This window comes from Megalobrama amblycephala, linkage group LG17 (assembly GCF_018812025.1).
Source record: "Megalobrama amblycephala isolate DHTTF-2021 linkage group LG17, ASM1881202v1, whole genome shotgun sequence".
Taxonomy (NCBI): Eukaryota; Metazoa; Chordata; class Actinopteri; order Cypriniformes; family Xenocyprididae; genus Megalobrama; species Megalobrama amblycephala.
In genome coordinates this window covers 22,464,601-22,475,554 of record NC_063060.1, presented here as the reverse complement: position 1 = coordinate 22,475,554, position 10,954 = coordinate 22,464,601, and the positions used below count along the sequence as shown (strand labels likewise).

At 38.5% G+C, this 10,954-nt stretch overlaps 1 protein-coding gene across 2 annotated transcripts in view; it reads left to right on the top strand.

The window, feature by feature from the left end:
- Nucleotides 1-200: 200 nt before the first annotated feature.
- cacna1eb (calcium channel, voltage-dependent, R type, alpha 1E subunit b) overlaps nucleotides 201-10,954 on the top strand; it is a 100,691-nt gene continuing 89,937 nt past the window's right edge. For both annotated transcript variants that reach the window (XM_048163299.1, XM_048163298.1), the window contains exons 1-3: nucleotides 201-523; nucleotides 1,336-1,494; nucleotides 9,976-10,166. In XM_048163299.1, the coding sequence (XP_048019256.1) occupies nucleotides 445-523; nucleotides 1,336-1,494; nucleotides 9,976-10,166 (429 nt within the window). In that variant the 5' untranslated portion in view covers nucleotides 201-444. The remainder of the gene's footprint in view (nucleotides 524-1,335; nucleotides 1,495-9,975; nucleotides 10,167-10,954) is intronic.

The following is a 10,954-nucleotide window of genomic DNA, read 5'->3' as shown; positions in this document are numbered from 1 at the left end:
TCAGAGCATTTATTAATGTAGTGATAATTCATATTATAATACATCAAGTTTCAAAATGATAAGAAATATGTTAATTATACCTAATGCATTAACCTTGATGAACCTTGTTGTAAAGTGTTATTTATTATATCACATTTTATTTTTTATAAAAGAATATTTAAAAAAATTATATAAAGAAACATTTTTACATTTGAAAATGTCCACTGTCTCTGTGCAGAGCATCACAACATTCGAGGAGTATTAATGTACAACAATGTATACAAGTAAAGATGTTAGATAAAAAACAGTTGCATAAATTCTGTCATATATTTCTGTGCCACAGGAAATAAGTGGGGAGGGTTAGGCCACATTTAACAGCTGTTTTGATGAAGCCTTGTTTTTCTTTTTCATTTGTGTGTGTATGTTTGTATTTTCCTCAGGATTCTGGCCACTGCTGGTTCTCATATGAATATTCCGGTGGATCTGAGAACCCTGAGGGCTGTGCGTGTGTTAAGACCCCTCAAACTAGTCTCTGGTATCCCCAGTAAGTTACTCATCCTATTTCCATTACATATAATAATCAAAAACAAGGGTGCTCACACTTGGTCCTGGAGGGCCACTGTCCTGCAGAGTTAAGCTCCAACTTGCCTCAATACATAGCCTGTAAATTTCTAACAAAGCCATCTGAAGGCAAGCCTGCAACCTTAGCCAAAAAAAAAGCGCAATGCCTGCTAACACTGCGGTATGCAGTTTTTTTAATGGATGTCAATGGAGGAGATGCTTCACTATGCTGAATAAACCACTTTTGTGAGGAAATAGTTTATCATTTAAAGAATCGACAGCCCATCGAATAATCTGTTTGCTGTTAAACATTGGTTTTAGATCTATTTTTAGAGTTTACACCAAGAAAAAAAAAATTGCAAAATTGACACGACAAGTATGATTCAATTTATGGCACTTCTCATTCATTTTTATGGTATCCACAAACATTGATTGACTCGCACAACTCAATGACATCAAGGCTGTAATGTAATTGGTTATCAAGGCATACGTGATCCAAGTTAGTCATTATGCTTTGTCCAATGGTACAGCCACGGACCCTTGTATCTCTCAATAATAAGACAATCTCTGTTTCTAATAGAAAGACCTTGACTAGCTGGTTTAGGTGTGTTTAATTAGGGGTTGGAGCTAAACTCTGCAGGACAGTGGCCCTCCAGGAGCAGGATTGGACACCCCTGAACAAAATCAATGTCATCTTGTCACTGTAGACACATATATAACACGATAGTTGGTATTAAGAGTAAAACCACTTGTTGGAATTAAGTACTTTGTATTAATCCAGATTAATTCCACCAGGTTTACAGATAGTTCTGAAGTCCATTATGAAAGCGATGGTGCCCCTGCTGCAGATTGGTCTTCTGCTGTTCTTTGCCATCCTGATGTTCGCTATCATCGGTCTGGAGTTTTACAGTGGCAAATTACACCACACTTGCCTGCCCTCTCCAGATATACTAGGTATGGAGAAGGTTTTGATCTTTAACTCAAATAAAAAAAACAGGAATGCAGTATATTTGTAATATGGAAAATGCAGTACAGCTGCCATGCAGTATGCAATTTGAAATCTGCCATCTTTGATCTTGGGTACCCAGTTCTGCGGACAGGTTTTTGAATGGTGCGTTCAAGTCCTCCTGGGAAGTTGAGTTGAATATTAGTAATTACAATATCATGTGTTAAAGTCACTTTGGTTGGAGTAAAATGGCCATGTACCTTTTTTACAAAAAAATCAGGAAGATTTTTTTAACTCTACTTCTAAATAATTATGAATAAAGAATGTGCATCAGGTGTGTTTTTGCCTTTTTTCCCCTATGTTTTTACTCAACTTTTGAAGGTGCCATATGATTATATGTACATAGATATGCATATATATCAGACACCCAGCTGGGGGTAATCAGTCCTCAGCTTGTGTCCAAGTAGCGCATTACACCATGGATCACCCCTCTTGATCCACAGCCACATTGAAGCTTTTTCTGCAGCTTCTATGATGTCCTTGGTGTCTCTTTCCAGCAACCCTCTAATACCAAGACGACTGAGAGTCCAATGTAGAGACTGTCCTGCAAAGCCCCTGCAGCCCACCTCAGTGGGCTTGCACTAGGCCCTCCATCCATGCCTCCATACATTCCTCTGCCAGTTCGAGATACTTGGCCCTCTTGTGCTTGGCCTCCTCTATACAGTCTTCCCAGGGGACAGTAATGCTGCGTTCCAGGCAGGTTTTTGAGCCCGTAAGTCACGACTTCAATTCACGACTCACGACTTTGTAGCGTTCCAAGAAAGTCACGCCAAACTGCATAAAAGTGTAAACAAACCAGCATGGCGGACTGTACGGGGCTTATGCTCTTTAACAATTATTTGTATCGCCAAAGGTGCTTACTCCTTGCTTATTTGAGGGAAACAGAGGAGGAAAATGGCGCATAAGGCAAGAGAAGCTGTTATACCTTTTATTTGACGTTATTTTACCGTGCACTTGCATAAACACCGCATCCGTAGGGGCTGCCATTGTTGTTTTGCGGGCTATGTGATGTCAGAACCCGCAACTGGGAGTACATCGATCTAGTACGAGTTCACGGGTGGGAAGTCACGGGTTTGACTGCTTTTCCAGTGCACTTTCACGGGTAGAAGGTTGGAAAAACATGGGTTACGGGTTGCCTGGAACGCGGCATGAGTTCCAACATGACCACTTGCTTGGAACAGTCAAATGTTAAGACCAAATCTGGACTGAGTGCCATCCTTTTAATGTTTTCCGGAAACTTCAGCTGCTTCCTTGGGTCATCCTTCAGCTGCCAATCGCGAGCTGAGGCTAGCAGCCAAGTTGAGGCTCTGGGCTCCGCTTGAGGTTTCTTTCCCACCCTGACAAAAGCCATGTTGAATTTTTACCAATGAATATTGGCCGAGAACTTAGCCCCAAAAAAGATAATTTAAAATCGTTATGGTAAATGAGCATTGGATACTATAGAAATACAAAAATTAGTTTTTTATTATTATTTATTATTGAACATAATCCTATCACTTAGGCTACATGGCCATTTTATATTATTATTGAACATAACCCTGTACCTTAGGCTACAATGGTCATAAGTTAAGAGAAACACAGTTAAACTGACCTCAATTCCTCTTATCAACCAGTTGCTAAGACAAACTAACTTGTTTAATTGCCTGAGTTTAAAGATGCCCTCTTATTTTGGACAATGTTGCCAGCCAGTGAGAAAAGTCTTTTGCATAGTACAGAGGTTGCAGGGGTGACCAGATATTTGCAGGCTAAGGGCTCGTTCACACAGAACACGTTTTTGCTTTGAAAAATGTGAGACGTGGGCAGTGAAATGGGGAAAAATACAAGGTCTCGATGCATTCACACTTACATATAAGTCAGATAAGTAAATGGTATTCGTATATTGCGTGCTGTCCGAGGAGAGGGCTCCAAGCTCGGTACTGGCCCAAACCCAGAGTACTCCCCCCATATTCTAGTTAGGAAGATAACCCAGGCGAGTGTGAGATGGGGTAGTGGAGGGATGCTGTCGAGGAGCATAGGTGAGCCTACTGCTTATTTATGTAGTCCTCCACTCATGCTGATTGGGTAGACATGTTGATTACTGATTGCTGTCTGCTGATTAGAATGACATGATGATTTGTTAGATCATTTGAAAATACTCCTCCCGAACTTTGTTAATAAAACATCATCAAGTTGGACTGATTTTAACTTGAGCGCCGCATTTTTAGAACACCGCGTCATGTGCAAGACATGAGCGCAATGGTCATACATGTCCATCTAGTGTGTGTTTACATAGAAAAACAATGGAAACAATGAGTAGTGCATTGGAATGGAAAAACGCATTCTGTGTGAATGACCCCTTAGGAAGAGAGTTTAACATGGGCCCCTGAATGTTGTTGACCACCACTGTTGAGGACACTTATCCATCTCAATACTGGGCTCAGCTCATTTTCCTCCTGATTCGGTGTCTGAATCCAGCAAGAGTATTATCACAGGGTTGTGAAATACCTGTGCTGGGTCCTGCTTCTTCTAGCATCTTCTCAAGACAGGACAACACCTGTTCCCTCTCTCCTCTTGATAGGCACTACAAGTCCTTAAAAAGTGGGTCAAGAGCTGAAGCCAGTTTCAGCCATTCATGTAAGCTTGCCACTCAGCAAGTTCTTTCTTGAAGGCAGCATTACCTTACCACACACAGTAGGCTGGATCCTCATCAGAGACCTTCATTAAAATGGCAAAATGCAGGCAGCACCACAGAGCAAGAGATATAAACCTCACCCCAAGGAGTTCAGTCAAATTCCTGAAGTGTAAGATAAATAAATATGAACAATAATTGAAATTCAGTATAAAGTTTAGGCAAGACAAATTTATTTATATTAATTTATAAAGGATGATTTAAAATCCTTTACATTTTGTAGAGTTCATTTCATGGAATTTTTAAAGACTTTTTTTATTGCCATGGGCACCTTTGTCTTGCTCAGTAACAGCATGATCTTAGGCATGATTTTCTGTGGAACAAAAGTATATTGTGTGACACAAATACATTTGAATCAACAAACAAACAAATGCAATTAAAAATAATGCAATAATTTGTGGCACTGAGAAAGGTGGGTCTGCAGCTTGTGCAGTTTGTCCCACTCAGCTGCAGTCAGCATGGTCTAACCTGTGTTTCTGTTGGACTAAAGTAGGTTTAACAGCCTCTTGGTTCCTTAAGCCAAATACAGTTTTAGAGTGTTTTGCAAAAATAGATTGTAAAAACCGGATGTAGTTTTACCATAAATTTTCTCACCGTTAAAAAATAGCCACAGAAGCTAGCATGGTGTTAAATAAAAAACAAACAAACAAACTTTGTTCATTAAGAGACAGGTAATCATAGCAAGCGACAAGTTCCACATTGTTGAAACATCTTTTATTAGTTGTTCTCTCTGTCGTCCAAATGCTGCTTGCTGCTGATGTAGTTCCTCTGTATTTGCAGGGCTGTGCTTAAAATGTCCTACAATTTTGTGACACTTTGTCAATGCATCAACAAACCCACTGTCAGAGAGGCAAACAATGCTGGTCCTCTGCCATATGTGTTTGACATTGCATGTGATCATACAGAAGTTTTCTTGCTGCAGCAACCATGTTTTGAGCTCTGTATCTTCCGATGGTGGATGCCCCACTCCTCAGCCTCTGTTTGGCACATGCATCAGAATAGTGCCACGTGACTGTCTTCAGTACTGTTAATGCGAAGGACTGAAGTTTCCAGTCATGATTGATGAAGTGTGTAGTGACACCTAGAGTTGTGATTACTGACCGAAGTCCAATGATCTCCAGTCAGGGCAACATATTTAGCTTGAGCTAATACGTCCTCTTCTATTTTTGGAAGTACTGTATGGTGTTTTGTAGGTTGTATTGTAGGACGTAATTTGAAATGCTTTAATTAACCCCTATTGTCTTCCACAGTATTAACATGTTGCATTTGTTTGTTTTTCCGATGTAGACTTACTACATTTGTACTGCAATTACATTTGTACTGTAATTGTACAATACTATCATATATTTTGCATGATACTTTTTATTGTAAATGAAAAATGGCATCAGTACAGACCCTATATTTATTGCATCTGCCATATTTTCTCACGGTCATGCCCCCAACTCGAAATCTTAGGCTTTAAAGAAAGTTCAGAGTTTCCCACTTGTAATTATGACTTTGTAGTGTGGTTCATTTGTTTAACTTATTAAAATGATCTTTCCGACATGACTTGAACGCACCATAAGCCAGTCACCTAAATCTAACCATGTGACTTGCCAAGTGACTTAACACTTAAAGGGTTAGTTCACCCAAAAATGAATATTCTGTCATTTATTATTTACCCTCATGCCGTTCCACACCCGTAATACCTTTGTTAATCTTCGTAACACAAATTAAGATATTTTTGTTGAAATCCGATGGCTCTGTGAGGCCTGCATAGCCAGCAATGACATTTCCTCTCTCAAGATCCATAAAGGTGCTAATAGGGCTGGGCAATATATCGCATGTGATTGTCACGCGCATTTCGTCAGTAAAGCCGGTTCCCTGATTACCGCTAAATCGCCATCACCTGCTTTCAAATGGAGCGGCATTTAATAGACAAAGCTGTAGTTCACTGACAAGCCACGCAATATTGCGTTCATTATCGAAGGCGATTCATCTGCGATATGAACGCGATATTGCGTGGCTTGTCAGTGAACTACGGTTCTGTCTATTAAATGTCACTACATTTGAAAGCAGGTGATGGCGATTTAGCGGTAATCAGGGAACTGGCTTTACTGACGAAATGCGCGTGACAATCGCATGCGATATATCGCCCAGCCCTAGGTGCTAAAAACATATCTAAATCAGTTCATGTGAGTATAGTGGTTCAATATTAATATTATAAAACGACGAGAATATTTCAGGAAGCTTCAGAGCATAATGAATCAGTGTGCTGAATCAGCTGTTTGGAGCGCCAAAGTCACGTGATTTCAGCAGTTTGGCGGTTTGACATGCTATCCGAATCATGATTCAATTTTTCATTATGCTCTGAAGCTTCCTGAAGCAGTGTTTTGAAATCAGCCATCACTAAATAAGTCATTATTTTGTTTTTTTGGCGCACCAAAAATATTCTCGTCGCGTTATAATATTAATATTGAACCACTGTACTCACATCAACTGATTTAAATATGTTTTTAGTACATTAATGGATCCTGAGAGAGGAAATGTCATTGCTGGATATGGAGGCCTCACTGAGTCATCGGATTTCAACAAAAATATCTTAATTTGCAGTCTGAAGATTAACGAAGGTCTTACGGGTGTGGAACGGCATGAGGGTGAGTAATAAATGACAGAATTTTACATTTTTGGGTGAACTAACCCTTTAAGGGCCTCTGGAAAATTATATCATGACAGCTGTGATGGCTGAAAGCACCAGCAGAATGCTCACAATCCCAAGCCCTTCATTAGTGTCTATCCTGAGTTGTGACATCAAAGGCAGCAGATAAGGAAATATTTAGATCTATTTCACACTCCAAAAAAAAAAAGAAGAAAAAAAAAAAAAAAAAAAAAGAGAACCAGTATGAGTACAAAATTGTATGTATTAACAATCTTATTTTAATGAAAATACACAGATATTTCTGAATGGCCATCAATGGAGAAAGATGCCAGCAGAGACTAACAAGGCCATGCTAAACAGCTAAATGTTTCACTGTGATTGAGGTGAAATCTAGGGTGTTTCTCAAATGGAAAGCTGTGCCCTAGTAAGGCTGCAAAATTAGGCTTCCACGTCACCAAGCTCCTTCGAAGGCAGTCTCTAGGCATCTTTGGAAGGCAGCCTTTGCTTTGTGCTCTTCATTCAGTGCATGTTAAAAGATGCATCAAGTGTATCCTTCATTTCCTCCAGTCACCCACAATCATCTGAACACATTCCAATCCATGAAAAGGAATTTACAGAAAATGAGTCGGAATTGAGCTCATCACATTTTATTATTACATGCAAGACAACACTATGTTATACACTATGTTTTCTTTTGTTTAACTGTAAATGAATTGCATATGTAAACCACTGGGAGACCAAAGCCTTGTTCACTGTATTGCATTCAGTGCTAGGGAAAGTTACTTTTTACAATATTCTGTCACTCTCTTAAAAAAAGTAACTAATTGCATTACTTAGTTACTTTTTATGGAAAGTAATGTTATGTTAGTTTTGGGGTTATTTTTTCTCACCTGGGCTGGGCTGGCTTGATTGTTTTATTTTTTGCTAATGTAAAGGCCCTTTCACACCAAAAGTGAATGAGCTTCAGGCTGAAAGAAATCCAAATTCACACCTGTACAATAGAGGGCGCAGCTCAATGAGAAAAGAAAAAGAAAGTTAGGACGCAAGAAAAGAAAGTTCAACACTCTTACATCAGTAATAATTAAAAAAAAGAGAAAAAAAATTAAACACAAATGTGATGTTTAACTATATGATTGAATTGGATCATTGGGGGTCAGCAGAAAAGACATTGGTTAATAAAGTGAGATTAAATACATAAAGTATATTTATATTATTTAACTTATTTAATTATTGCAGGTTTGCATAATATTCTGAGTTTGCATTTCACTGTTTTTATTCATTTTGAGGAATATTGAATCTGTTTTTGTGCAAGTGAGATGAGTAAATTCATGGTCATATTTAGTCTAGAACTACAAAAACCATCAAGTTTACACACAGCGCACACACACAGGAGAGCTGTCAGTCTCACTCCACCACTCACCCCTCCCTTTTGAAGCACATAGAATAGCTACGGTGGCCGACACAGGACAAAGATGTTGTCGTCTGAAACTGCAGAGAGTAGCCAATCAAGCAATGCGGTTTCTTCTTACTTCTAACAAAGAACGGTCTTTGCTTCTAATAAAGCAGATGACTACTACTACTATTACTAGCCAAGAAGAACAACAACATAGTGACAAAACGCGCTCATGTTTTTTGTCCGTTTAGGGCTACTGTAGAAATATGCCACTGCAAAATAGAGACTTCCATGTAAGGGGACCCACAGTGTATCTAGATAGATATGGTTCGTTCTAAGGTAATAAAAACATAACGGTTCATTATGGAAGGTCTTTATACACCACTGAAAACATATTATTATGTATATTATATATTGTTTTGTATTGTTAAACATATTATGTATATTGTATTGCATTTCTGTCAATAGATCATCCTAAGTATTTCACATTGGACCTTTAATACAAAGATTTGTAATATAAAGTATTTTTCCCAAATTCATTTTAATTGTATTTTTAACTGTGATCGCAGGGGTGGAAACTTTTTTGTCTTTGCCATGCCATGCCATTAGTCTCATTCTACCATTTAATGCTGAGAACTGTAGTATAGAAGCCTCAGAAGGACTGGTCTATTAAAGGGTTAGTTCACCCAAAAATTAAATTTCTGTCATTAAGTACTCACCCTCATGTTGTCCCAAACCTGTAAGACCTTTGTTCATCTTCAAAACACAAATTAAGATCTTTTTGATGAAATCTGAGGGTTTCTGAACCAGACATAGGCAGCAACATCATTGCACCTTTCAAGGCCCAGAAAGGTACTAAAGACATCGTTAAAATAGTCCATGTGACTACAGCTTGAAGCAACGAGAATACTTTTTGGAAAAAAGACACTGTTGAATAATGTCATTGTTTTTGTTTTGTTTTCTTGACGCTTCATAACATTAAGGTTGAACCACTGTAGTCAAATTGACTATTTTAATGATGTCTTTATTACCTTTCTGGGCCTTGAAAGGTACAATAACGTTGCTCATATGTGTGGTTCAGAAACTTAAAAATATTTTAATTTGTATTCCAAAAATAAATGAAGGTCTTTCATATTTGGAGTGACATGAGGGTGAGTATTAATGACAGAACTTTCATTTTTGGGTGAACTAACCCATTAAAGGGTGCTGCTTCACTAGGATGCAGCATTCCATTTGAGAAACATCACTAAATGTCATAGCAGACACTACCCCTGTCAGTCTAGGAGGATGGAATCCTACACAATTCTAAGGGCCAGATTTACTAACAGCTTGCGCCTGTGCAAACCCTCTTTTGGTGTAAAAAACTACTGTTGGGATTTACTAAAGACATGCAGTGCAAAATTAGCACTGAAAAGGCATGGACTGAGTTGTTTTTGTTGCTGACCTTATTGCATATGCATTTGTAGGAGTTTCCCTTTCAAACACAAAATTTATAGGAGGAGAGTATTTAAATGAATCACGCAACGCGATTTACTAATGTTTGCGCTTGTCAATTCACTGGTATTTGTGCCATTATTTATACCGCTAATATACCGCTTTCACTAATATAAATTGTGTTCAGCTATGTTTGATAAAAAAATATATATAGATAAGATCTGCAATCTTTTGATTCACTATAATTGTGTAGTCATTGAATGCATCATATAATATTCCTGTCACCGTTCTTTCAGATAATGAGACGGTGGACTCTTCTGAGGTTGAGTTTGCTTGTGGAGTGAGGAAGTGCCCTGATAAATACACCTGCACTGGCTCTTGGATTGGGCCCAATGATGGCATCACTCAGTTTGATAACATCTTGTTTGCAGTACTAACAGTTTTTCAGTGTATTACCATGGAGGGATGGACTGCCGTCCTGTACAATGTGAGTTCATACAAATTTATTGTTGACTGATTGGATTTATATTTACATTGATAGAATACCCATCATTTATCTTTATGCATCCTCATTAACCTATGCCAACTTAACAAATGAAGCTGCAGTGCCTGCAGTGATTTGACGGCATCATATATATTCAGTCTCTTTTTACAGACTGACTTATTTATACAGGATTTTGCTCCTTTAAAGGATTAGTTCACCCAAAAATGAAATTTCTGTCATTAATTACTCACCCTCATGTCATTCCAAACCCATAAGACCTTTGCTCATCTTCAGAACACAAATTAAAATATTTTTTGATGAAATCCGAGAGCTTTCTGACCTCCCTATAGACAGCAACGTCATAACCAATTTCAAGGCCCAGAAAGGTAGTAAAGACATCGTTAAATTAGTCCATGTGACTGCAGTGGTTCAACCTTAGTGTTATAATACTTTTTGTGTGCTGAAACAAAACAAAAATAACGACTTCAACAGTTTCTTCTCTTCCCCGTCAGTCTCCTATGCTGTTCACGTTGTAAACACAGTGCGGCGCTTCCTGGTTCTACGCCAGAATGCTGGCTCATTATTGCACACACATGCATTGTGGTGCTCACGTGTACAGCGTCAGCCAATCAGGAAGCTCTCAGATTTCATCAACAATATCTTAATTTGTGTTCCGAAGATGAACAAAGGTCTTATGGGTTTGAAATGACATGAGGGTGAGTAATTAATGACAGAAATTTCATTTTTGGGTGAATTAACGCTTTAAGGAAAAAACAATAAAATTGGAGGTG